Source organism: Mirounga angustirostris, unplaced genomic scaffold (genome assembly GCF_029215605.1).
Source record: "Mirounga angustirostris isolate CCGP_5_RB_7025 unplaced genomic scaffold, mMirAng1.0.hap1 SCAF_13, whole genome shotgun sequence".
Lineage (NCBI taxonomy): Eukaryota > Metazoa > Chordata > Mammalia > Carnivora > Phocidae > Mirounga > Mirounga angustirostris.
In genome coordinates, this window is record NW_026991721.1 from 31,059,077 (window position 1) to 31,081,737 (window position 22,661).

General features: G+C 41.6%; 1 protein-coding gene and 1 pseudogene across 1 annotated transcript; one reads left to right on the top strand and one right to left on the bottom strand.

Annotated features, from left to right (window-relative positions):
- Positions 1-1,239: 1,239 nt before the first annotated feature.
- LOC123858005 (WD repeat domain phosphoinositide-interacting protein 2-like) lies at positions 1,240-2,269 on the top strand (annotated as a pseudogene).
- An 18,521-nt stretch (positions 2,270-20,790) lies between these two features.
- On the bottom strand, positions 20,791-21,830 carry LOC123856447 (chromatin target of PRMT1 protein-like). Its single transcript, XM_054511717.2, has one exon. The coding sequence runs from the start codon at positions 21,825-21,827 to the stop codon at positions 21,414-21,416; it is 414 nt and encodes a 137-aa protein (XP_054367692.1). The 5' UTR covers positions 21,828-21,830; the 3' UTR covers positions 20,791-21,413.
- Between the last annotated feature and the right edge of the window lie 831 nt (positions 21,831-22,661).

The window sequence follows — 22,661 nt, forward strand, 5'->3', positions numbered from 1 at the left end:
TGATATCAAAGGAGAATGCAAATCTGAGTAAGCAGTATCTCTCATAGGTGGACCAAAAAAAAGAGAGAGAGAGACATGAGGTGGGAGAGGTTCTCCAAATGCTTCATAGAGGGCCATCAGGAGGTAGCAGGGTCCCAGGGATCAGGCAAAATTAAGAGAGCAGGTTAAGAGAAGACAGTTGGAAGCTCCCAGAATCTGGAGAGATTCCAGAAACAAGGCAGATGATGTATTATCAGAACTCTAGTACTTAGAGCTTGGGGGCTAGATCTCAGAGAAGAGGTATTAAAACGCCTGATAGGGGCACCTGGGTGACTCAGTCGGTTACGCATCTGCGTTTGGCTCAGGTCATGATCCTAGGGTCCTGGGATGGAGCCCCACTTCAGGTTCCCTGCTCAGCAGGGAGTCTTCTTCTCCCTCTCCCCCTCCCCCCAGCTCGTGCTCTCTCTCTCTCTTTCAAATAAATAAGTAAATAAAATCTTAAAAAAAAAAAATTACTTCCTCAATAGTACTCCGATCCACGACCTTTTTTCCTCTTCGCTGCCACTTTGGTTTAGACCCCCATTACGCCCTTGCCTTTACTGAAACAGCCGTTTACTGGATCATTCTGCCTCCAGTTGTGCTCTCTCGAGTCCACTCTTGTCACTGCAACTGGAGTGACCCTTTGAAAGTATAAACCTGGCCCCGGCTCCGGAGCATAACCAAGAGCGGGCACGGGATGAGGCGGCGGTTGATCCCCGGGAAGCCAGCCGCGGCCAGCGAGGTGGCGAGCGGGGCCGGCGCCCACCCTGAGCGCCCCCGACACGCCTCCCCCACCCTACCCCCCACCCCCAGCCGCCGGCCGGGCCGCCCGCCGCGCGCCCATCACGAACCTGGCGAGTCAGAGCAGCAAGGCCGGCGCCAGCCAGCGGCTCTTCGCCAACTTCAAGCAGGGCAATACGTCCCTAGCTGTTGGTAGTAAGTCCGGTTATAAATTTTTCTCCCTTTCTTCTGTGGATAAGCTGGAACAGAGCTATGAACGCACTGATAATGAAGATGTGTGCATTGTAGAAAGATTGCTTTCAAGCAGCTCAGTGGCCATCGTTAGCCTCAAAGCTCCTAGGAAGCTCAAAGTTTGCCACTTTAAGAAAGGAACCGAGAACTGCAACCACAGCTACTCGAATACCATCCTGGCTGTGAAGCTGAACAGGCAGAGGCTAATAGTATGCCTGGAGGAGTCTCAATATACACAACCTTCAGGACATGGAAGTCCTGCACACCATCAGGGAGACCCCTCCCAACCCTGCAGGCTTGTGTGCACTGTCCACACACAAGGACAATGGTTACTTGGTGTACCCAGGCAGTGCCACCAACGGAGAGGTGCAGGTCTTCGACACCATGAACTTGAGAGCTGCGAACATGATCCCGGCTCACGACAGTCCTTGGCAGTGCAGGCCTTTGACTCCAGCGGAACCAAGCTCTCCACTGCCTCGGAGAAGGGGACAGTGATCAGGGTATTCTCCATTCCAGAGGGACAAAAACTCTTTGAGTTCCGGAGAGGAGTTAAGAGGTGTGTGAGCATCTGCTCCTTGGCCTACAGCATGGACAGCATGTTCCTCTCCACATCCAGCAACACTGAGACTGTGCACATCTTCAAACTCGAGACTGTGAAAGAAAAACCTCAGGAGGAGCCCACCACCCGAACCGGGTACTTCGGGAAGGTACTCATGGCTTCCACCAGCTACTTGCCCTCCCAAGTAACAGAAATGTTCAACCAGGGCAGAGCCTTTGCCACAGTCCACCTGCCTTTCTGCGGCCACAAGAACATCTGCTCGCTGGCCACAGTTCAGAAGATTCCCCGGCTCCTGGTGGGAGCTTACGACGGGTACTTGTACATGTACAACCTGGACCCCCAGGAGGGAGGCGAGTGCACCCTGATGAAACAGCGCAAGTTGGATGGCAGCATGGAGACGACCAATGAAATCTTAGACTCAGCCTCTCACGACTGCCGGTTAGTGACCCAGGCCTACAGCACAGCTGTCGCCACAGGTACTCACGGGCCTTCATCCCCGACCAGACTTGCCTACACAGACGAGCTGGGAGCAGTGGGCGGCACATGTCTGGAAGAGGAGGCCAGCGCTCTGCGGCTGAGGAGGACAGTGAGCATCCTCCTATGATTCTTCGGACTGCCTGAACTTGACTTGTGAATTCTGACCCCCAAAGCAGAGAACACTGGCTTGACGGAGGACTTTGTGTTATGCTGCTATGCACTTTGACCCGAGCTGGAGAGAGGATGGCAAAAAAAAAAAAAAGATTGTAGCTGTGATCTCATTCCATACTGTTGAGAAATACATCGTTTTCACTTCAGTGGCTTTTAATCCTGCTTAGGAATCTTAGCTTTTTGTTTGTTTTCTCTTTTTGCCAAAATTAACTGTTTGGTGAAGCCCTTGAAACCTTGCTTTGCATGCATTAACGTGCCAAGCCAGAGTAGGAGAACTAGAAGCCACTTTATGACAATGGCAGTTGTTGGGTTTTTAAAATCTGTATAGAATGAGGAGTGTACACGAGGAGGTGGCATCGTGCAGAGTGGTTCCGGGTGTCAAGGCGGGTTCTGCTCGGGCGGGTCCAAGAGCCCTCTCTGGGCTTGCCAGGCTTGGGGGCATCAGCCGTGGGGAAGAGAACTCTCTCCCCAGAGCCCCCCATGGGCCCTTTTCCCCCATTTTATTTTGTTAATTAAATCCTTCCCAAATTGGAAAAATAAAATAAAATAAAAACATAAACCTGATCATATCACACCCACCTTCCATATATGTACATACAGTACATATAACAAAGTTACCGGAGATAAGACTGAATAGCATGAGTTTTAGAAAAATGATCCCTGTATTTTTAGGGCACGACTGTTAGGTGGGAGTTCATAAGGAGGACCATTACTTAGCAGTGAGAAATATCATTTCTCCCCTGAGGGGAAGGATGTTTCCACTAGGCAGAAGTTAATCTCTAGGCAGGAAATATGGCAGGCCTACGAACTGGATAAAGGGTGGACAAACTTTTTCTGTAACGATCCAGATAGTAAATATTTTTGGCTCTGCAGGCCATACTGCCTCTGTCACAGCCTCTCAGTTCTGCCACTGTAGTGCGAAAGCAGTCACAGACAATATGTAAATAAATGAGCGTGGCTGTGGTCCAGTAAAATTTTATTTACAAAAACAGACGGACAATGGATTTGACCCCTGAGTCATAGTTTGCTGACGCCTGGACTATGGGAATAAAAGCCTTTCTCTCTGCAAGACCAGTTGGATGGGAATCCTACGTGTGGAGACACTCGGAGGCGTTCCACTGTTCAGAGTAAGCTGTCCTCGTACAGGGAGAAGGCCGGACTCCGGGGCTGCACAGGTGCAGAAGATGCCGGCCAGAGGGGAAGTCAAGCTTAGGGAAGTGATAGGGCCGCCCTCCAGCTGCAGGAGGTTATGCTAGTCTTCTACAAGCAGAAAGCAAACTATTTGCAACCAAGAGTAGCAGTGCTGACAGAACCAGCGGGAGACATGAGCGGTGGGAATGCATCAAGATAGTGGTGGGGTCACAGAAGGTGGCGATGAACAAAGATGGGCTCAGAAGAGCAGGAAACCATGAGAGAAGAAGGGCAGGAGCAACAGTACAACGATTAAGATGAAAAGCTCAAGTAGGAAGAACCCCAGAGACCTGTCCTGTGCCCATGGAAACGGTCAGAAATAGCTGGATGACCCTTTGAGTGGGCCAACTTTCAAGCTGTAACAATTTGTAGAGCAAAAGGAGTTGCAATTGTATTTGATGTCACTAGCTAATGAGGCCAGAGACATAGGGGTTATTTACATAATAGCCAAAAGCTTCTAGGAATTCAGGAGTACTTGAAATTGAATTTGAGTTTTAGTCATCACAACATCTATATTCGTTTGGAAAATAGTAGTATATAAAAATGCAAAACATGTTTTTATTCAGACTGAGATTGGCATGCAAACAGATTTATGTATTTACAATAATCCCATCCTCCCCATCCCCACCCCCCCACCAGTGGTTCAAAGGTTGGTACCATTTGATGTAACAAAAGTCCAAAGAGAGTGTGCTCAGGCTATTTAGGAAGGAACCTGCCAATTTAGCTGAAGAAGCAGAAGAAGAGCCCTCAGTGCCCTTCGTGATCTGCTCCTGCTACACATTTTGCCTCATCTGATAGCAATATCCATGTAGCTTTCCTTGGTCCAGCCTTCCTGGCCTGCTTTTGGTTCTCAGGGAGCACCTTGTCCTCTCCTTCCTCAGGGCCTTGCAAGTGCTATTCTTTCTGCTTGGAACACTATTCCTTATCCCCACTTTCACCTTTGCTTAATATCTTCCTAGACATCCTCCAGACCAGGAAATTCCATGTTCTGTTCCAGTGGCATTATGGTGTAGGGACACAGCCTTGGTCTGTAGGTTGGGGGAACTGGTTTCTAGTCCTCGATCAACTTCTATCTAGCTGTGTATTTTGGGTTACTTTACCCTCTCTTAAAATTAATTTACTTTTAAGAAAATGGCTAAAAATATCACCTGTACCTAACCCAAAGAGCAGGCAGGAAATTCTAGGAGAAAACAGTGAAGAGCGCTTTGAAGAGCAGAAAGCACTATATTTGGAAACCTCCACAAGGACCTTTCTAGGATTCAGCCCAAAGCTCCCTCTCAGACTGCTCCTCACATGCTCTTTTCCTCTTTACAGTAGGTGTCAGAGATTTCAACTTGCTTTCCTCTCTTGTGATAACTGCCACTGATGAGGGATAGAAACAGAAAAACGTTCAGCTTTAGCCCAGAAGGCTGACCTATAGCTTGTGTAATTCCAATAAGGACCAAATATGTGCTGGTTGCTTCATTCTTAAAGGGTCTCATGACTGCTTGTATATCCCACTAATAGTTAATATCGAGCCGAATGATAAGCACCAGAGAAATCCTGTGAAAAGTAGCTTCACCAGTAGAAATTCAAAGAAGATATTTATAATCTAATACTGTCCTCTGCCCCTTGAGCACTAAGCATATATACAGCAAAAGTGCAGTTCTTTCTGCCCATGGGTCCTGTCTCCATGCTATTTAAATACACTTACTCAGTTGCACCATACAATGTCTCAACAATTCTTTTTTTTTTTTTTAACACATAACGTATTTTTTGTTTCAGGGGTACAGGTCTGTGATTCATCAGTCTTACACAATTCACAAGCGCTCACCATAGCACATACCCTCCCCAATGTCCATCACCCAGCCACCCCATCCTCCACACCAACCTCCCCTCCAGCAACGCTGTTTGTTTCCTGAGATTAAGAATCTCTTATGGTTTGTCTCCCTCTCTGGTTTCATCTTGTTTCATTTTTCCCTCCCTTCCCCTATGATCCTCTGTCTTGTTTCTCAAATTCCTCATATCAGTGAGATCATATGATACATGTCTTTCTCTGACTGACTTATTTCACTTAGCATAATACCATCTAGTTTCATCCACGTCATTGCAAATGGCAAGATTTCATTTTTTTGATGGCTGCATAATATTTCATTGTGTGTGTGTATATATATATATATATATATATACACATATATATAAAAATACCACATCTTCTTTATCCATTCATCTGTTGATGGACATCTAGGCTCTTTCCATAGTTTGGCTATTGTGGACATTGCTGCTATAAACATCGGGGTGCACTTGCCCCTTCAGATCGCTACATTTGTATCTTTGGGGTAAATACCCAGTAGTTCAATTACTGGATTATAGGGTAGCTCTATTTTCAACTTTTTGAGGAACCTCCATACTGTTTTCCAGAGTGGCTGCACCAGCTTGCATTCCCACCAACAGTGTAGGAGGGTTCCCCTTTCTCCTCATCCCCGCCAACATCTGTCTTTTCCTGACTTGTTAATTTTAGCCATTCTGACTGGTGTGAGGTGGTATCTTATTGTGGTTTTGATTTGGATTTCCCTGACGCTGAGCGATGTTGAGCACTTTTTCATGTGTCTGTTGGCCATTTGGATGTCTTCTTTGCAGAAATGTCTGTTCATGTCTTCTGCCCATTTCTTGATTGGATTATTTGTTCTTTGGCTGTTGAGTTTTATAAGTTCTTTATAGATTTTGGATACTAGCCTTTTATCTGATATGTCATTTGCAAATATCTTCTCCCATTCTATCGGTTGTCTTTTGGTTTTGTTGGCTGTTTCCTTTGCTGTGCAAAAGCTTTTTATCTTGATGAAGTCCCAATAGTTCATTTTTGCCTTTGCTTCCCTTGCCTTTGGCAATGTTTCTAGGAAGAAGTTGCTGCAGCTGAGGTTGAAGAGGTTGCTGCCTGTGTTCTCAAGGATTTTGATAGATTCCTGTCTCACTCATCCATTTTGAGTCTATTTTTGTGTGTAGTGTAAGGAAATGGTCCAGTTTCATTCTTCTGCATGTGGCTGTCCAATTTACCCAACACCATTTGTTGAAGAAACTGTCTTTTTTCCATTCAACAATTCTTTCTTGACCATTGTGCTCAACAACCCCACAACCCCACCACTCATGTTGATCCAAGGCCGGTTGCTCTCCCTACCCATGATCATATTTAATGACCCAAAACAAGTTGTTTGACTGCTAATTACCACCAGGAAGCAGAAATAGCAAACTTGGTGTTGTTAGTCACAGAGCTGTGGAAATATTTTATACTTTACCCATCCACATTTCATTTCAGAGTCACTGAAACATCCTTGCACCTCTGTCTTCTAGTTTTCTTCTCAAAGATGAAGCTCAACAAAACTTCCTTCTCCTTTTTTTTAAGATTTTATTTTTAACTAATCTCTACACCCAATGTGGGGTTCAAACTTACAACCCTGAGATCAAGAGTTGCAGGCTCTACCAACTGCGCCAAACTTCCTTCTCCTTTTGACCCTGATATTAGCAAAATCCCTAAGAACTCTTCCTTGAGGATGCTCTTCTTCCTCAATTTAACGTGTCAGCCAAGAGAAAAGGTTATCCCCTTGTCTTAGGTACAGTTGGCAATCTGGACATCCCTAGCCTGGGTGATTCCATTGAGCCTTGACCCAGGTGGGAATGACCTGAAAGAAGAGAGAAAATAAATAGCTCATGTACTGGCACTCCCTGTGCCAATATCCACATGCATGTTGCTAAATGAGTACAGTGCTCTTTCCAGCTGATCCCAGCCCGAACTCAGAGTTCTACTCAAGCCAATGCTCGAGACAGCCGTCATAAATCAAGAGCTGGCAAGTGAGATAAAACCAATTAGTCGTAAATACCACTGAGGCAGAACCTTTCTCCCAAAGTTCAGTCTTAAAGTACTCAGAGCAACCTTTTATATACAGCCTTCTGTTGTGCCAGAATTGGAAAGTGGCCTTCGCTCTGTAATTTGTATGTACTCTGGCTCCCTGCGATGGTGTTTGGTTCAGATTAGTAGACTGCTCTCAGAAAACATTATTAAATGGAGCAATTCTGCTTTGGGTAAAAATTCTTAGGCTGAAATTGTCCTTAGGAGGTGATTTGGTCCTTTCTTTAAAGCAATTCTGCACTTCATTTTCTACGTTTGCTGTTCAGGCGCCAAGAACCAAGGTTTTTGTAGCCACCATTGGGGGTGCACCAAATCCTTTCCCATCCTCTTCCTTGCTGGCAGAATCAGATTTCACTCGGTATTCCTAGGGCTTTACTCGCCCTGTTGGGCAGTGTGTCCATTCTGACTGCTTGGTGCCATGCTCTATCTGATGTTGAATATTTTGAATATCACACTCTAGTTTTCTGCCCTCTGTGTGGTCCTGTGCTCAGGGAAGGGGCTCCTCCTCACTGCCAGGAGTGAATTGCAGTTTTTCTAAGCCAAAGTGACCTCATCCCCTGCTAGTAATTGGTTTAGGCATTGGCATGTAGCCCCATGTTGTATGTCTAGTGGGAAATTCTGGGAAAATGTCTTTAGTATTAAAAAGAGAAGTCCAAAGGGCTTCACAATAAAGTTGACAGATTAAATACATGTATTCCCCACTGGTCCTTTCCAAAACCCCACTAAAAAGATGGTAAATAAAAATTCCTCCAAGGCATAGATCTGTAAAAACAAAGAAACTAAGAGAGGAAAGAAGACCAACAAAAATTTTAAAGCTAAGTTTTTAAATGTAGGAACTGACAGCAGACCCAAAAAAGCTGAATACTAACCCATCAGTGCAGAAGGCTAAGAAAAAAAACCTAATTTCACAAGAGTGCCCCAAAGTATCAGAAAGTGGAAATTCTGGGCATGGGAGTAAAGACCAGGCTGAAAACAAAAGGATTTTTTTTTTTTAAATCTGTTAAAGAAAAAAAAAGACATCTGCAAATCCCCTCGGTGCATCTGGTAATTTCTTGTCCCCACACTGAGAGGTGACAATGCAAAAGGCAAGAGAGGATGTCTTTCTTAAGGACCACCAAGCAAAGCCGAGCACAGAGTGGCTGGATTGAAAACAAGGAGACTGAGTGAAATTCCACACACTCAGACCTCTTCCATAAGTTGGGTCCCCAAAATGCTGACACTCAGGATTATACCCTTTCAGGCAGGAGACTGGAGGATTCTTCTTTGGGTAATCTGTCCAACAGTTGACAAGGCCCAAGCGTGTGCAAAGTGTTTGCAGTTAGCTTTTTAGTGGTCCACTCTCCAGTAAGATTAGACTGCAAAGGATCATCAGATATTTGAGGAAGGCTCTGACATAAAGGTCAGAGTCCAGGCAAATATAGAAAAACAATTTGGAAGATACAGCTATGATATAGGGAGAAAAAATTTCACTGATGTCCTCAGAGAGATAAGAGTACATTTTGCATCTATAAAACAAGAACAAGATGGGATTTGGGGGGGGTTTAGTTTTTTGGGTTTTTTTTTTTTCATTTTTACAAAAGAGGTAAGGGAGAGAATCAAAGAACAGGAAAGATCTTCTGAAAATTAAAAATAAGAGAAATGACAAATTTCAATAAAAGGGTTAGATGATAAAGCTGAGGAAATCTTCCTAAAAATAAAGCAAGAAGTAAAAAAAGAAAAAAAAACTAGATGGAGGAGGGGCAACAATTAGAGCAAAAAAGGTCCAACATTCAAGTAATAAAACTTCTAGAAAAGAGAAAGAAAACTTATGGGGGTAGATATAATGAAAGAATGTAAAAAAAAAAAAAAAAAATCCCAGTACTAAGGTCATAAGTTTCCAGACTGAAGGGTTTTACTGAGTGCCAAACAGTAAAAAAAAAAGGTTCACGCTAACACACCAAGCACATCATTATGAAATTTCAAAACACCGGGGACAAAGAGAGTCTATTATAGAGGCGAGGGAAAAAATCGATTACATACTCAGGATCAAGAATCAGAATGACATTGGACTTCTCTACAGTAACACAGCAAGCTGGGTCATAGTAGAGCAATACCTTCAAACCTCTGAGTGAAAATTACTTCCAAACCATAATCTATACTTGGCCAAACTATCAATCAACTATTAGGCTAAAATTAAGATGCTTCAACTATTCAATGTCTCAAAAAATTTATTTCCCATGTACCCCTAGAAAGCTACTAGAGAATGTACTCCACCAAAACAAGGGACTAAACCAAGAAAAGTGAAGATGAGAAATCTGGGAAGCAGGGGATTCAACACAACAAACAGACCCAAAAAATTCCAGAATGATGGTGGAGAGAGACCTCAGGGTGCCCACTGGGCAGCAAGCCAAGGGAAATTGAGCCACACTGGCACAGGGTAGGAGGTTGCAGGAGGTACATCTTTGAGAAAATAAGGTTGAAACATGGAGCTTCTAAAGGTATCTGGCATCCATGAGGGAACTAGGTTTATTCAAAAGTCAAAACATTGAGTATAGACCATCTTGGTCTCCAGACTTTGTGTTATGTGAGATAATAAATGCCCCCCCCCCCCCGTTTAAATTGCTTTCACTTGAGTTTTCTGTTCCTTGTGGCCAAAATCATCCAGTTGATACAGAGAAAAGAAAGGATAGGGTGTTTGACACCAGTCTGGAAACCCATCACCAATTTAGGCAGCTCCCTCATGAGGTCACATGAACATTTGACTCGCTTTCTCTCTCTTGCATCTATTCAATCTTCTCTCTTCAGCCACTGTTTCCTCCGCTTACTCACTCTTCTGCTGCTTTTTAAGCTAATGGCCAGTCACAACCCTCCTCTATCCTGTGGCTGCTTTTCAACTTCTGCTCCCATTGTTGAAATACATATTCTCTAGTGATTCCTTGAGAAAGTAAATAGGATAGGTCCAGCCATGGCATGGTCCACCATGCCAGGCCACATGGTGTCTCTGATGTTTCTTAGTGGTTTCCTGCGGTTACAATTCCCATTCCTGGTCCTCCCAGCTGGTGTTGTGGGGAGAAGCAAAGAGGCACTGGGATCATGATGATACAAGACTGGCTCCTTCTGATGAGATCCACCCACCACCTCATCAGAAGTTTCCTGAGAGTAGGAAGGGGACATGTCTTAGAATGGGCTATATGGAATAGACTGACTTAACCAATTTCAGATAACTGGTTTCCTTTTTGAAACAGAAAAAAAAAAAAAGAGAAAATACATAAACTCCTTTAATGGCCCATTCCTTCTATACTACCTCATGAGAAAGGCATTTTAAAGCCTAAACCACAGCTTCCTGCTACGATCATGTTCTCCTGTGGCCTCATTGGAAATGAGATACAGCAGCTTCTCACCACATCTATAGTATCCTGTCTGGAAATATTATACCCCTGGGGTATTCTCATCTCCAGGGAAAAGAGATCCCATTTCTTTACATTGTCATTTTAAGGACTAAAGAAAAAATATCTCATTCATCCCATTTATAAAACTTTTCTCCACAAAATGAATGTGTTGATCAGTTTTTGTTCAATAGTAATGAAGACATTATGCAAATACCAAAGGCTATATTTTAAGTTATGGCCTTTTTATTCATAGAGTATGTACTGAATACAATAGAATAATATGTAGGTATGCATATAGACCCATAGTCCTTTATAGAAATATATATGTAAACAAAACTAATATGCCTTTAAGTTCATATAAACTTTGTGATAGCTTGATGCACGTATATCTATTTCTACGTAATGTTATTCTACCTTATGTACATATATATAGGGAAGCTTGCATATATATGTGTAAATAAATACGTTGAGAGAGGGAGAGAAAGAAAGTGATATCTTTAAAGACAGTATTAATCTGTCCCAAAGACACATTAACATTATAATGTATCTTTAATATATATGTTAATAAACCTTTAATGTTAACCCTGTGTCAGCCCAGCAAAAATAAAATATTGGCCTGGCAGGGGTCATGGCAGATTCATCAAGGCTTATTCAAATATAAGACCTTTCTCTTTAGTAGCCTATGTATGTCCAGTCATGATTAGTATAAGCTCCTGTTTACTCAGTACTTACCAAATGCTAGGATTAGTGCTAGGGGCTTTTCCTCTCATCTAATTGGAGGAAGAATAGAGGAAACCAGTCTACACTAAATATCAAATCTATATGGGATCTTCCTTTGTGTTCTTCTCATATTTGGCCCTTCCTCCCCATTTCAGTTGCCATCACCCCAGGCAGACCCAGTCACCCCATACCTGAGCTTGGCAATGGCTTTGTTTGTCAGTTGGTTACCCTCTAGACCTCCCCCACCCCCACTCCCTACTTTCCTATGGTGAATATTTCATGGGATCTCCTCCTAGTAGCCTGTGAGTGTTTAAGGGCAGATCTTCCTCCGCATTCTTCTCCCCAGTTTCATCACGAGAAAGAGCATCATCTGGGAGGGCCAGAGAGAAAATGGTGGGAGATCACTGGCTTAGCAAAGTTCAAACCCACCTTGCCCATTTTGGGTATTCTTGGATAAACTGGTGTGACCTTTATCATCTGGGAAATTATCCAAGTAAGTAGATGATCTCCAAGACTCATCTGCAACAGTCATATTCTGCACACTCCAAAGCTCACCCAGTTTCTGCTCACAGGCGTGACAGCGGCTGTAGGGAGGTTAGGCCCTGGAAGTTATCAGTGACTCCTCAAGGTAACACCAGTGGCTCACCCCTTCTGAATGCACCTTTCCTTCAGAGAGAGGAGCCCTGGGAGCTTTCTGGTTTCATCGGTTGAGAACAACCGACACAAAAACAACTAAGAAACATATACAAGGGAGTTAGAATATTTTCTTCCTTTTTGTTTAGCCCACAACGTGACTAAGATCAACCACACTCATGTCCTCTTCTCACACAGGACAACGATACATCCTCTAACAGCAGTCGTGAATTCATCCTTGGATTCTAAGCTGATCTGAGCTCCAGTTTGGTAGAAGGGAATCTGCTCACTTTATGATTGTTTACATGGATTGCCCAATCAGCTAAGATTATTGTGTTCTCCCAACCTAATGTTGAAAAACACTGGGAAGTGTTCATACCATATCACCATTATCACAACAGTCCAGTTCTTCCACAGGACACTTAGATTACATGTTTTAAAGCAGATGAAATGCACAAATTTGCCAATCCACTGCCTTGTCTACTCCACCACTTCCTTGCCTTAGAGATAGATTCAACTTTCAGGGGTAGAGGATGGATAGGAAGAAGAAACCTCGTGTAAAGCTCAGAACGGCTGTTCCTAATTAGAAAACATTGAGGAAGAAAGCAACCTGTTAGTTCAGAACAACTGCAAAAACCAGTCAGAGAGCCCAAAACCCCATCTCCCTCTGTCTTTGCCAAATCAAGCCAGTTGTTCCGGACTTTTCTTCCTAAATAATAGTCATACATTGTATAAGGATTTGACCATGGTTATTTTTACAGAAAAATCAAAGGTGTTCCTGTAAGGCTCTTTTACCTGTTTACACATATGTAAAATGATGGTGGCAATTACTTTTTTTTTTTTTTGGTGGCAATTCCTTTCAATATATCAAATGAGCAGCTCCATAGAGTAATGTTTCAGATGTTTAGATTTCTATAACTGCTTTTAATCTAATAACATTTTTTTCATTATAAAAATAATTTATGCTTAGTATAAAAAAATCCAGAAAATAATATTAGGCCTAAGAAAGAATATAAAAATCATAATATTTCCCATCTTAAATATTTACTGTTTTGGAATATATTCCTCCAGTCTTTTTTCTTTTTCTTTTTTTTTTAATTTAAAGATTTTATTTTTTTGACACAGAGAGAGAGACAGCGAGAGAGGGAACACAAGCAGGGAGAGTGGGAGAGGGAGAAGCAGGCTCTCCGCCAAGCAGGGAGTCCGATGCGGGGCTCGATCCCAGGACCCTGGGATCATGACCTGAGCCAAAGGCAGACGCTTAACGACTGAGCCACCCAGGTGCCCCTATTCCTCCAGTCTCTTTTCTATTCATACAGTTTTGTGTTTTTTTTTACAAAGAAGTATATCTCACATACATATTATTGTATAACATCCTTCTTTCTCTTAATAAATTGCATGCATGTTAAATGCATTAGGTAATTCTCTCGCAACATTATTTTTAATGGCTACAAAGTAGTCCATTAAATGGTTGTACCCCAATTTTTTTAACCTTAATTATACTCAATTAGAAAATTCTCTTAATGCACATTTAGATTATTTCTCATCTTTACTATTTAAAAAATTGTTGCAATGTGTCATGGTTGATAAATTTTGGGGTGCATCTACAACCATTTCCTCCTGCTCTGTTCCTCAGGATAGATGTGCTGGGTCAGAGTTTGCAAAATGTTAATACCCTGAAAGTTATTCACTGAAGATTCATTAAGCCAAAAATTTCATTATAAGAGGGAGAAATGTTGTGCCAATTCTATTTTTTAAAATCTTAGATTCTTTTAGAGTAAATGAAAGGAAATTACTTCTAGAGAGTCTAATTTAAATGTTCTGGAGTGGAGCCCAGGCCAGGCTCATACATTTTTTTTTTTTTAAGTTCTGTAGCTGATTTTACAGTCCAGCTAGGGTTGGGGACCACTGGGACTCGTTAGTGAGCTTCCTGGTCTACCCAGGAATTTTACTTCCAGGGAAGAGGTAACTGAATTACAATCCCATAAACAATTTAAAAAAAAAAAAAAAAACATAATGACTGGAACAGAAACTTGTTTGAGAGATGCAACTATGAGTCCTCATAAATGAATTTTATAGAGTATTTTTATTTGTGTGCATCTGTAAAGTGCACATAGACTAAATATCTAAGTTACAGCAATGATTGATAAAAGGAATATCACTTGAACTCCCTGCCCCATCACGTCCTTACTCTGGAGTCCACAAGTAAATCTGCAAACACAAAATGAGGCAGGCATTTTTCACCTCTATTTTGTCATCTTTATTTAATATATTTTTTAAAAAGGAATGGATGAATAAAAAGCACTGGAAACACGGTCTCCAACATCATAAATTCTCAGGGGCAGGAAGATGAGAGATCCTACTACTTCCTCTTTCTAAGCTTAAGTAATCTCTTAGAACATTATAATCCCCTCATCATCCTAGATAAATTCAATCAGCAGCTTACTCATGCTGCTCTCTGTTTCTAGGACCCTTTTGCTTCCATAACTGCCTTCCCCCGTCCTTCCTGCCTTCCAGCCCCCCCTCCTCCCACTGGCCCAGTCTGCTGTGGACACTGATGCCATTTGACAAATAATGCCTCTCCTCCACCCTCCAGCCTCCTAGTATAATGTGCCTTTCCATTTATATCTTTAGTATTGTCTCAGTTGAGCTCAGGCCTCTGCATTCAACTGTAAATATCTCTACAATTCCCATGGAGGGGACTAGTCATACCAGCTTAAACCACATAAAGATCAATTTACAAATGACAGGAACTATTTCTGTCCAAAATGTTGGCTTGTATTGTCTTTGGCCATTTCCTACAGAACGGAGCTACATACCTAATTAATAATAAAAGTAAAGCACAGCATTTATTAAACATTTCATTTACTGAGTTTGGCACCTACAATAAGTGCATTATATGTATTCTCTTCAGCACTAACACATTACCTATTTTTCAAGGGAGGAAATTGAGACTTACAGAGGTCAAGGCACAAGTTATACCACTGGTAGGTAACGCAATGAATTCAAGCAGAGATCCCCATCTAACTTAAATACTCACATGCTTATTTATTATGTTCCTAAACTTAGTCTTGAATTGAAGACCATCCATTCTCCCCTCTAATTTATCTTCTAGCCGAACTCCAGCCAAATTGTCCTACTCCCTGTTCCCCCAGAACACCATCTGGGAATATGGCAAGGGAACAATCTCTTTCACTGGAGTAAACTACAGAAACTTTCAGAGTTTTACTAGAGAATTCTAGAAGGATAGTTTCCAGGTAGGAAGAGAATAAAATATCTGTTCATATGTATCTACCCTGGCAATATTTTTCTGCCAAAGGTCTTGTTTTGTTTTCGAAATACTGTCTGTTTCCTTGTACCTCTTCTTTCTGTTTATACCAAGTCTACACATCTCTCAAGACCACACTCATACCCTCTTGCAGCCCATTTACCACCAGGGAAGGTAACTCCCCTTCTCCCATAATTTCTGGTTCACCTGACTACACAAATGCATTTAGAAAGGGACCAAACATGCGGTTATGTGTACTGCTCTGTGTGTACAATATTTGTGGTGGAGAGTAACTTCATGTTAACAGGAAGATTTGGGAACTAGCAAAATATGGCCATGGGGGGGCAGATTAAGCATTATTTTGGTCAAGTGACTTCATTTCTGAGCCCTCAGTTTCATCATCTTTCAAATGAAGAGGTTAGGTTAAATAAACTCAGTTCTTATTCTTGCACAGTTTTTGTTTTGTTTTGTTTTGTTTTAAGATTTTATTTATTGGGTGCCTGGGTGGCTTAGTTGGTTAAGCAACTGCCTTCGGCTCAGGTCATGATCCTGGAGTCCCTGGATCGAGTCCCGCATCGGGCTCCCTGCTCGGCAGGGAGTCTGCTTCTCCCTCTGACCCTCCCCCTTCTCATGTGCTCTCTCTCATTCTCTCTCTCTCAAATAAATAATAAAATCTTTTTAAAAAAATGTTTTATTTATTTATTTGCTAGAGACACAGCGAGAGAGGGAACACTAGCAGGGGGAGCGGGAGAGGGAGAAGCAGGCTTCCCGCGGAGCAGGGAGCCCAATGCGGGGCTCCATCTCAGGACCCCGGGACCATGACCTGAGCTGAAGGCAGACCCCCTATGACTGAGCCACTCAAGCACCCCTCAATCTCTACATTCTTGAGCAATCTCATCTAAACCCCAAATTTCCTAAGCAGAATATCTCACCTCAGCTCTCTTCTGCATTTCAGATGTGTATATAACAAATATCTACACCAGAAATATCCCACAAATACCTTAAGGGCAACATATTCAGAGCTCAATCATTAGATTTCATCCAAAAGATACATTCCAACTTCATGGATATGGACATGTATGTAAACTAATCATCTCCCCCATCACCACGCTTCCTCTTTCTCTTTTTCTCTGTAGGTGATAGATGAATATAGTTTATCTAGGAAATAAATGCAACCAAATTTGGAAAACGTTATTTCAAGTTCCAACTCTTTTAGTCCTTCAGCAACAAAAACTCCTCAAGTAAACATTTTACTTTATCTTTATTTTTTTGTTATACGCAACTAATGAATCGTTGTACACTACATCGAAAACTATATGCTGGCTAACTGAAAATAATAAAAAAATAAAATAAATAAAATATGCCCTGAAAATAAATAAATACTTATTTAATTTAGAGAGAGTACGTGCACAAGTGGGAGAGCATCAGAGGGAGAGGGACAGAGCCACTACCCACTGAGCACAGAGCCCAACCCAGAGCTCGATCTTATGACCCTGAGATCATGACCTGAGCCAAAATCAAGAGTCAGTCGCTTAACTGACTGAGCCACCCAGGCACCCCACTTTATTTTTAAATTAACATATAATGTACTTGCTTTTTGTATACAGTTCTATGAATTTTAACACATGTATGGATTTCTGTAACTATCTCCACAATAAAAGTACAGAATAGTTCCATATTTTGCTCCAAAAAAATTTCCCTTGCATTATCCCTTGGTAGTGAGACCCTCTCCTTACACCTTAGCCCTGGAAATAACTAATCTTTTCCTTGTCACTACAGTTCTGTCTTTTAGGGAATGGCATATGAATAGAATTATACAGTATGTAAACTCTTAAAAAGCAGCTTCTTTAAATAGATATAATGTCTTTTAGATCAATCTGAATTGTTTTGTGTACAAATAATTTGTTCCTTTTATTGCTGAATTTTATTAGTATTTTGTTGTACAGATGCAGCACGGTTTGTTTATACATTCACCCATTGAAGGACATTTGGGTGTTTCCAATTCTTGGTGATTATGAATAGAGCTTCTATAAATATTCATGGACAGAGTTTTATGTGAACATAAGTTTTCATTTTTCTAGGGCAAATACCTAGGAATGGGATTGCTGGGTCATACGGTAAATACATGCTTAATTTTATTTATTTTATTTTTTAAAAGATTCATTTATTTATTTGAGAGAGAGAAAGAGTGTGAGCAAGGAGAGAGGCAGAGAGAGTGGGACAATCTCCAGCAGACTCCCCGCTGAGCACAGAGCTGCTCAATCCCATGACCCTGAGATCATGACCTGAGCTGAAATCAAGAGTCAGACACCTAACCAACTGAGCCACCCAGGCATCCCTATATGCTTAATTTTATAAGAAACTGCCAAACTGCTATCCAGAGTGGCTATTTCATTTTGCCACCAACAATATATTGAGTTCCAGTTACTCTACATCCTCAGCAGCACTGATAATATATATTTTTTAATTTTAGCTATTCTAATAGATGTGCAAGAGTATCTCACTGTGGCTTTAATCCACATTTCCCAAATGGCTAATGAACATTTTTTTTTTAAAGATTTTATTTATTTATTTGACAGAGAGAGACAGCGAGAGAGGGAATACAAGCAGGGGGAGTGGAAGAGGGAGAAGCAGGCTTCCCGCTGAGCAGGGAACCCAATGCGGGGCTCGATCCCAGGACCCTGGGATCATGACCTGAGCTGAAGGCAGACGCTTAACGACTGAGCCACCCAGGCGCCCCTGGCTAATGAACATTTTATATGCTTATTTGCCATCCTTTTGCTGAAATCATTTGGGATATTTTAGTTCCTTTGTGTTCTCATATAAATTTTAGAATGAACTTTTATATACCTTCAAAAAATCTGTTGGAATTTTTATTTGAATTGAGTTAAATTTATAGATAAATTTGAGAATTAAATTTTAGCTATGTTGTGTCTTCCAATTCATGAACACAGTGTTTTTTAAAAACTGGGTAGTTTTCTTACAGTTGAGTTATGAGAGTTCTTTTTATATTCTAGATACAAGCCCTTTGTTGGATATGTGATTTGCAAATATTTTATCTCCGTCTGTAGCTTGTCTTTCCTTTCTCAAAATAGTGCCTTAAATGGAGCAAAAGTTTTTCATTTTGCTCAAATAGAATTCACTATTGTTTTATGGATTGTGCTTTTGGTATCACATCTAAGAACTCTTTATCTAACTCCAAGTCACGAAGATTTTTCTGCCTGTTTTTTTTTCTTTAAAATGTCATAATTCTATGTTTTACATGTAGATTTATGATCTATTTTTGAGTTAATTTTCATATAAAGTTTGAGGTTAAGATCAAGGTTTTTTGTTTGTTTGTGTATGGCTATCCAGTTGTTCCAACATCATTTATTGAAAGGCTTCCTCTATTGAAGCGCTTTCACAACTTTGTAAAAAATCACTTGGACATATTTATGTGGGTTATTTCTGGGTTCTCTATTCTGTTCCATTGATCTGTGTCTATCATTTTGCTAATATCACACTGAATTGATTGCTGTAGCTTTATAACAAATTTTAAAATCTGATAGTGTGATTTCTCCAACATTATTACTGTCTTCCAAAATTGTTTTGGTTACTATAGTTCCTTTGCTTTTCCATTTAAATTTTAAAATCAGCTTATTTGTGTCTATAAAAATAATGCTGGGATTTGATCTACCAATCAGTTTGGGGAGAGTTACATCTTTGCTATGATGATTCTTTCAAACCATAAAATAGTAATGTCTTGATTTATTTAGGTCTTTTTTATTTATTTTATCATTTATTTATCATATATTCTTGTAGTTTTAAGCATACAGACTATTTTCATGTTTTTTAGATTTGTACCTAAGTATTTAATTCTTTGGAGCTAATGTAATTTTTAAAAATTTTATTCATTGCCAGTATAAAGAAATACATTTTGTTCTTGTATGTTGACCTTGTATCCTGCAACCTCATTAAATTCACTAGTTTAAAAGTTCTGTCATGGATTCCTTGAGATTTTCTGCATAGATAATCATGTCATCTGAAAATATGCTTGCCTTTTATTTCTTTTTCTTACCTTATTATACAGGCTAGAACATCCAATACAATGTTGAGTGGTGAAAGTGGACATCCTTGCTTTGTTCCCAAATGTAAAGAAAAAGCATTCAGTCTTTTACCATTAAATATGTTAGCTATGTACTTTATAGACACTCTTTATTGGGTTAAGAAATTTTTCTTCTATTCCTAGTTTGTTGAGAGTCTTTCTCATGAATCGATGTTGAATTTTGTCAAATCCTCTTCCTGAATCGATTGATATGATCATGTGATTTTTTTTCCTTCTTTAGATTGTTAATATGGTGGATTACATTTATTGAATTTCCAACACTGTACCAATCTCACATTCCCACTAGAATCTCGACCTGGTCATGATGTTTTATTGTTTTTATATATTGAAATATTCAATTCCTTAATGTTTTATTGAGCTTTATTACACTTATGGTCATGAGGCATATTTAGCTTGTAGTGGTTTTTTGTTTTGATTTTTTTCTACTGCTATCTTTGTCTAGGTTTGGTGTTTGGGTAATGCTGTCTTCATAAATTGGGAATGTCCTTTCCTCTTCTTATTTCTGGAAGAGATTGTGTAGAATAGGTATTAATTCTTCTTTAAATATTTCTTAGAATTTGCCAGGACAACCATTTGTGCTTAGAGATTGCTTTTTTTGGAAACTTTTAACTGCAAATACAATTTCTTTGTTACTGAATTATTTAACTATTACATCTTAGGTGAATTTTGGTAGTGTGTTATTTTCAAAGAATTATTCTATTTCATCTGTTTGCAGATTTGTGTCAATAAAGTTGTTCTTAGTTTTCCCTTAATATCTTTTTAATGTCTGTGGGATTTGTAATGATATCCCCTCTTTCATTCCTGATATTGGTAATTTATGGTTTATCTCTTTTTTCTTTGTCAGTCTTGCTAAAGGCTTATCAATATTGAGATTTTTTAAATATTTTATTTATTTATTTGACACAGAGAGAGAGTACACGCAAGTGGAGCGGCAGAGGCAGAGGGAGAGGGAAAAGCAGGCTCCCAGCTGAGCAGAGAGCTGGATGTGGGACTCGGTCCCAGGATGCTGGGATCATGACCTGAACCAAAGGCAGACACTTAATCAACTAAGCCACCCAGGCGCCCCAAGGCTTATCAATATCGTTAATGTCAAAGAATCAGTTTTTGTTTTTATTGATTTTCTCCAACGTTTTCTCTTTTCAATTCCATTGATCTCTACTGTTATCTTTATTATTTCCTTCTTTTTGCTTGCTTTGGGTTTATTTTACTCCTATTTTTCCAGTTTTTCTTTTTTTTTTTTAAACACTTCTAAGAGGCTTTATATTAAAGATTATGTAGAACAGAACCGTCTCTCAGAAACCTAGGCATGAGGAAGGAACATTGATGGGTTCTTTCTGAGGCTTTTTTCGTGGGGACAAAGAGATGACAAGAGGTAATGTTAGAACATGAGAGCATACGACACATGAAGGGAGGCAGAGGTGGGAAGAGGGTTTTCTAGCCACAAGGCCACCACATTCATGTTCAAAGAGAAGTCAGAGCGATGGGGGGGGAACCCCAAACACAACAAAATAAAACCCAAGTCAGAGGAAAAAAGGGTTTCATACAACACAGTATCAAAAAAGTAAAAGGAACACACTAAATGCACAAACTGGTGGCAAGTTAAGTCCATAGCCTATTGTGATAGGTCCTTCCAGCATCAATCAGGTTTCTTCTCCATCTGTTATCTCAAGGTTATTTACAGATGTGGTGACTTTTGAACAAGAGTCTCTCACGAGGAGGGTGGGCAGGTTTCAATCATTGGTTTCTGGATCTGTTTGTGCCATGTAGGCATCCAACTCGGCATCCAGGTGTCCTTTTGTTTTCAACATGTATGCATCCAACTGGTTGTCCAGCTGCTCCTTGGTCAGTGCAGGGCGAGTGAGGGCACCTCTCCCTCATCCACGTCCTCGGCCTCGACCTCCAAAGCCCCCTCTTCGCCGACCTATCATACCCCGACCTCTACCACTAATTCTGCCACGACCCATAGCTCCACGCCCTAGGCCCCCTCTCTCAGGACCTCCACGACCTGGAACACCACCTCTTCTTAAGCCCATTCGGGGAGCTACAGCTCATCCACCTTGGAGCGACATCCCACCCCTAAGCAGGGTTCTGGTGGCACGTCTCCCACGTAGTCCTCCTCGGGGTAAGCCTCTCTGGATTATGGGCAGGTCTCGTCCTCCGATTGCTCCCCTGGCCAGGGTCCCTATGGGTCGGCCTAACGGTGCCTGGATGTTGCTCTTACCCAGGCGCTGCTTTAAGCTCTTCTGCTTAAGTTTAAATGCTGCCTGGACAGAGGGTCTATTCTCCATCTGCTGGGCCAGTCTTCTGCTTCTGGCACTGGCTAGCTGCTGCTGTTGCTGCATGGAAGCCCGAATATTCACTGGCATCGGCTGTGTGTTCTTCAGCATATTAGTAAAGCGCTCATTTAGAGATATCTTGGTGGTGCTTTTTAGCACAACTTTCGCTGCTGACTGTGCAGCCATCTTCAAATCTGAGTAAGCAGTATCTCTCATAGGTGGACCAAAAAAAAAAAAAAAAAAAAGAGAGAGAGAGAGACATGAGGTGGGAGAGGTTCTCCAAATGCTTCATAGAGGGCCATCAGGAGGTAGCAGGGTCCCAGGGATCAGGCAAAATTAAGAGAGCAGGTTAAGAGAAGACAGTTGGAAGCTCCCAGAATCTGGAGAGATTCCAGAAACAAGGCAGATGATGTATTATCAGAACTCTAGTACTTAGAGCTTGGGGGCTAGATCTCAGAGAAGAGGTATTAAAACGCCTGATAGGGGCACCTGGGTGACTCAGTCGGTTACGCATCTGCGTTTGGCTCAGGCCATGATCCTAGGGTCCTGGGATGGAGCCCCACTTCAGGTTCCCTGCTCAGCAGGGAGTCTTCTTCTCCCTCTCCCCCTCCCCCCAGCTCGTGCTCTCTCTCTCTCTTTCAAATAAATAAGTAAATAAAATCTTAAAAAAAAAAAATTACTTCCTCAATAGTACTCCGATCCACGACCTTTTTTCCTCTTCGCTGCCACTTTGGTTTAGACCCCCATTACGCCCTTGCCTTTACTGAAACAGCCGTTTACTGGATCATTCTGCCTCCAGTTGTGCTCTCTCCTCTCGAGTCCACCCTTGTCACTGCAACTGGGCACGGAACGCCAGTGCTCCTCCCGGGGCTGCCACCACGGCTGCAGCGCGCGGGCCCAGCCGGCGGAACCTGAGCTGACTTGGTGGGCGGTTGGTTAGAGGTGTAAGCGGCAGGCTGCTGGGTGAGCTCGCTGTGGCCAGCCCGCTGTGTGGTCGGCGGGTCCGCCTGCTCGCCCGGC

Coding starts and splice junctions, on each gene's coding strand:
- LOC123856447 (XM_054511717.2), bottom strand. CDS start 21,827: ATGGCTGCACAGTCAGCAGCGAAAGTTGTGCTAAAAAGCACCACCAAG.